Source organism: Mastacembelus armatus, chromosome 22, assembly GCF_900324485.2.
Source record: "Mastacembelus armatus chromosome 22, fMasArm1.2, whole genome shotgun sequence".
Classification (NCBI taxonomy): Eukaryota; Metazoa; Chordata; class Actinopteri; order Synbranchiformes; family Mastacembelidae; genus Mastacembelus; species Mastacembelus armatus.
The window spans coordinates 8,513,213-8,518,808 of record NC_046654.1 but is presented as its reverse complement, the minus strand read 5'-3'; the positions used below and the strand labels follow the sequence as shown (position 1 = coordinate 8,518,808).

The 5,596-nt window shown below is 40.8% G+C and overlaps 1 protein-coding gene across 2 annotated transcripts; it reads left to right on the top strand.

The window, feature by feature from the left end:
• The first annotated feature begins 212 nt into the window (after positions 1–212).
• Positions 213–4,240, top strand: cldn23l (claudin 23-like). 2 transcript variants are annotated; one of them, XM_026304893.2, is made up of 3 exons: positions 213–293; positions 2,221–2,265; positions 2,512–4,240. In XM_026304893.2, exon 3 carries the CDS (start codon positions 2,700–2,702, stop codon positions 3,456–3,458), a length of 759 nt encoding a protein of 252 aa, XP_026160678.1. In that variant the 5' UTR covers positions 213–293; positions 2,221–2,265; positions 2,512–2,699; the 3' UTR covers positions 3,459–4,240. The 2 variants fall into 2 exon arrangements, with proteins under 2 accessions (XP_026160678.1, XP_026160669.1); XM_026304884.2 differs by lacking the exon at positions 213–293 and adding an exon at positions 455–567.
• The last annotated feature ends 1,356 nt before the right edge of the window (positions 4,241–5,596 follow it).

Sequence of the window (5,596 nt, the reverse complement as noted above, 5' to 3'; positions counted from 1 at the left end):
ACACACACACACACACACAGAAGCAGGAAAGCAGGAAAGCAGACAGGCAGAGGGGCAGCAGAAAAGGAGAAATACAAACAAGGACTCATGAAGACAGGGAAAATTAGGTGGCAGAGACAGATGGAGGGACAGGTATAGATGTTGAAGCAAGGATAGATGAGGGCAGAGAGCAAGAATAATGAAGAGGTGGTTGCACCATCTGCTGTCAAAGAGAAAAACATGTTAGCGATTCAGAAGAGAGCAGGGAGGCAGCCAGAGATCTGCAGTGAGATACGCACAACCCCTCCTGAATGGTAAGTGACTGTGTCTACATAGGACTATGTGTATGTGTGTGTGCATGTGTTTGCTCAAAATATGCCTGTGTGAGAGAAAGTGTCAGGGCTATTAATAACCTGCAGCATGTTCGTTATTTCTAATCCATGACAAGCCTTTTCAATGTTGTGTTTCTCTGCAGATGTTTCCACACCTTTCTTTTTACTGCTTCTGCATGAAAACAAATCAAGCATCTCGTGAAGTCGCTGCATTCAAGTCATAGCAGCACCAGACAATAATAGGAGGACTTGGCAGGTACCACTTATTGTATGATCTTAGTGACTCTTTCTAGATTTCTTCCGCTTCGTACAGCTTTAGGTGTAGTCCAAACTTAAAAAATAAAAATTTTACTTGATTTAAAAACAAGAGATGTTTTACTGTAACATTTTACTGTAACATAACCATACATAAAAAGCATACCAAATATTTTTTAGGTGAGACCTGATGCAGCCAAATGTCAAACCCATGTTTTTAACTCTTGACCCAGAGAAGTTATCAAATCTTGAGGGCTGCGTCAGGTCTGGTATCCTTTTGTCTGCCATTTTCCCTTTTTCCAATTACGTCAATAAAGTTAAAATATTCTAGTAGCAGAACTGGAAATGCTGCCCCAGTGTTGGCATATAATCTTAGACACAGGTGACAGTTGATAGCAGATACATGTTAATTAAAATGATCCAATCTATTTTTTGTTTTTCTATATCCAGAAAAATATTCTTACCATGTAAACACATATTTTATTGAATTGTAGTCTTGTCTAATCTGGTATTTTATTATATTTCAGTATTTGTGTCCCAGTTTATTCTAGTCAGTTTTGGGGCTTTTACCTGCTTGTAATTGAGGATTAGCGACCAAGTAACTTTTCAACCTTAATGTCATCAGCCCTTGTTTCAGAAGAAATCTTGTGCCATTAATTATGAATCACATTGGCTGAAACATTAGAAATAATACTTTATGTTGCACTGTGACTTTCACAGTCAATCAAGATGACTAATTTTACAGTGCTGAACCTGCTACAGTTCACAAAATGTTTTGTGTTTGATCGCACAGTGTAAACAATTCTAGCCATTACAACGCAGCGGTTTGAAAACCTTGTCACCATCCGTGCGTAAAAGGTGGTTGGCATAAAACTATTCAAAGCACAGGAAACTCCGACTATGTGCAGTATCTCTCAGGTGCTTGTGCTTATGTGTCATGAATCACACACACGTGTGAGTTGTCTTGTTCCCGTCCCTGAGGTCATCCTTTCTTCCCTCCTGCGAATGATGAGAAGTCGTAGCTGGACTCACTCTGCATTCAGACACTGGCCCGACATAATTACTGGCTGAATTCTTCCAAGGGCACTGGTCGTTAGTCGTCAGACTTTGAGAAAACAGCACCACACATGCACACAGACTTGTTTTTATATCTTATGGGGACTTTACATTGATTTACATTCATTTCCCAAACCTCCCCCTTGTATTATGCTCAAAATGGTCCTCACAAAAACAGAAGTACAAGTACACAAACACACACACGCACGCACGCACGCACACACACACACACCGTGTATAAACACACACACAATGTACACAGCTGAACTCAACTATGCCAATGTTTGTGTACTCAAAGCAATCAGGTCTATGTCTTGTGATAAATGAAGCCACATGCGCCCTGTCACATTGAGACTGTCCAGGTTATTGTATCCTAGCAACAGAAACAAGCATCAACCATTCAGCCTTTTCCTGTCCAGCGATAGAGCAGTGAAGCCAAGCCTCCTTCTGCTTTCTGCAGCTGCTCGGGCGCTTGTCTCATTGCTGCGCTTCACACCTCTGTTGTTTCTCACGTCTCTATCTCTATCTCCCTTTCTTTGCATCGCTATGCCTTGACGTGCATCTCCTCACTCTCACTGATTCTTTCTGTTTCGCTCAGAATGAAGAGTCTGCAGCTAAAAGAGAGGAGGGTGTCACTGAAAAGGTAATGGATCAGCTTCTTTTTATAACAATTTTTATTGTATTAAATTTTGATTTTGATAATAATGGATTTACACATTTTTCTGAAGGAAATATTTTAATGTTTGATCTTTCCTTGGGGACATAATTAAATCAGGACAGGAAACATTTGTGAAGCGTGACTTGATTTTTCTTCAGTGTGAGAAACAAAAGACAATATCTTACCCTCTGCATCATCATAACTGCGTTGTGTGTGTCGTATTTTCTCCAGGAAAGCTCCACTCTCTTCTGAAATGTCCCATGACACTGACATTTGATAACAACAAGCTGGAGGAGAAAGAGACATTTTAATTGTTGTGGTGGAAAATCTTCGCACTGAAAAGCACATGGATTGTTTTATTCTTACAGAAAAGAAATTAGTTATATGACTCGAGAATCTTCCTAGACATTGGACCATTTATGATGCAAACTCCAGCCTCCATGGTCATGGGGATTGTCTTTGCCCCTTTGGGATTGGTCCTCGTCTTCACTGCCGCCATCACCCCTCAGTGGAGAGAGGGACAGGCACGTCTAGGCATGACGGGGCTCGGGTCACTCCTTCGATCCGGGGTCAGAGGCCAAGGGATGGGGGTCCGGACTGGGTCAGTGGAGGCTCTGCTCCTGCTGCGCACTGATGGACTTTGGGAGAGCTGCTTGCAGGTGGAGCACTCAGAGCTGAAACAGTGCTGGCCTGTAGCAGGTCCATATCAGAGAGACCCTCGGGTTCGCCTCGTTCAAGGTTTGGTTTTGACCTCCTTGTTCCTGTGTGGCGCTGGTATTGTTCTGGCTTGTATTGGGGTCCGGTGCTGGACAGATCTGCCTCTGAGAGGTGTAGCAGCTACTGGAGGAGTCCTGGTGGTGATGGCTGGGCTGCTGAGCCTAACTGCATTAGGGGTGTACACCCACAACCTTGGAAGACTGGGGATGCCAGAACCAAGTCACGGGATCACTAACCCTAGGTTCCCCCACCTCAGCCTGCGTGCAGCTGGCTCCCTCTACTTTGGGTGGCTGGGTTCATGTTTGCAGGTGCTGGGAGGAGGTGCCCTGCTGTTTAGCTTCAAACAACCAAAATGCCCAACCTGCCCGTCCTGTCCCGAGCTCCCTGCCTGCCCTGCGTGCCAGTCATGTCCAGAGATTACCAACAAGCCAGACACCGATGGTTATGAGGTCAGCTGTTAGAGTGTGAACCTCAGACCTACAAATTTTAAAGATGACATAGGTAAAAGTAAAAACAAATATGCACTAAAGACACTTTCAACTGATCAGCTAATAAATCTGCCACTTATTGAAATGAGCCAGTTCATAAATGATTGTGAACTAAGGTCCACTACCTGAATGAAAGACTCTGATGCCTGTATGAAAATGATGGATGTTACTGCCTCTTGCCCAAGACAGGAACCTAATTTTGCAGTGTAAAATACAATATGGTCAATCACACAGTACAAAGATTGTTACAGATTCATTATGATTATCATGGTTGAAAAGAGCTCAAGTTCCTGCTGCCTTTACCTGCAACATGTAGTGAAGCATAACTGAAGTGTGTCTGTGCTGCCTTTTACATCAGAGCCTTTGCCTTTGTACTCTTAGCAAGAACCATGACATTTTTTGTGTCCGAACAAAACTGTGAATTATACAATATTTGTGGATAAATTATAAGGGCAGATTAGCAGTTATTTATATTAATGTTCAGGATTTTAAATGGGAATGGATGACAGAGCTAGTTTAAGATTTCATTATATCGATCTCTCAAATTTAAAAAAAATGCATTTCATCGGTATTTTCTAGTTGTTAACAGACAATTGTGTTAAACTACAAAATATGAAATTCCTGTTTTCTTAACTAATGTGACTTTAAGGATCATAGTTATTTTATTTCAGCTGCTGCAACCAATGAAAAAGATCAGTTTTGGAGGTGAGAATACTGTACACACATTACAAATTATCTGCCAGTTTTTTAGCCTGTGTGTCAGGGGAAATCTTTGTATGATGGCCTTCATCTAATGACAGTGATATTACAGACGTGATAACACGAACAGCGAAAAGAAGTTGAAGTGTTGGAGGAGGAGGTTGTACAAAAGGTGTTTTTGGTTCTTTGTAAATTATTTGTTGGTGTTAATAGTGTGTTTAGTGGTTCATTCTGCACTGAATAAAACATTTCAGTAATGTCTTACTGTGTGCTGCATCCTACCACCAGTGTTTGATGTAAGATTAAAAGAACAACCAATGAAAATGATCCTTTACAAACCAAATGCACACAGACCAGACATGACAAATTGAGCTCTATGTGTTTGAACACTTAAACGCGCTGCGGCTTTTGTCTTGTCTGGGTAATTCGAATTTATTTTGTCTACACAAAGCTGAGAGGCAGAAAGAGCAAAACAACCAACGCACAGCAGACAAAGCCATTCCACTTGTACCTACTAAATCAACAGAAAGAGCCCTGTTATGTGAACAGTCCAACTAAAGAGAGAATGAACAGTTCTCTCAGTCAGCACCAAAAAACATCAGTCAGCAGGTGACTAACCCTGAATGGGTGCATCGATTTGAGACTAGGGGGAGTTCAATATACTGCATTTTGCACAAAGGACAGTAGATATAGGTGCCAAATGGAGGAATTAGTTTAAAAATGTTTGGCAAAACTGTTCAGTAATACTATGAATGGAATTTGCAATTTAACTTTTTAGGATTTTTGGGGAATTTCTGTGTGACTCTACTCAAAATTGCACCACCAAACACCTTCTGTGCTGTAACTCTATAGAAAACCATTCAAACATCACTGTTTACAACCTGTGGTTTAATCTTTGGTCACATTATTGAAATTAAGTCTTAAGATGGATTTAACCTGAAGTTCATGTTTTTACAAAGTAACCAGGTGCAAAGAAATCTCAACAGGCTGAAAGTGATTCAAAAATGAAAAAAAAAAACAAAAACAAAAAACAGACATGAACACAGAGATGTAAAAGCATCCATTTATAATCTGCTTTTTCTCTCCCAAACATACTTACAGGACATACTAATATGGACAAATACAATTGAACAAGCATAAAAACAACTTGATCAAAAAAAAAAGGCACTGTGTGCAGCACATTGCATTAATCGCCAGACTCCTGCTTTAAATGAAGTTTATAATGACATGTCACAATGGACAGTCAATTGTTTTGCAGTATTCATGGAGGACCTGCGTAATAAGGAACATTGAGTCAGCATATAGCTCTGCAGTTACACGTTTGTGATGAAGTTTTCTCCCCAGGCAGAAGACGTAAAAAGACACAACCTTGAACAACAAGAAGCTACAACAACTATGTTTCTGAGAGATCA

Coding starts and splice junctions, on each gene's coding strand:
- cldn23l (XM_026304893.2), top strand. CDS start 2,700: ATGATGCAAACTCCAGCCTCCATGGTCATGGGGATTGTCTTTGCCCCT.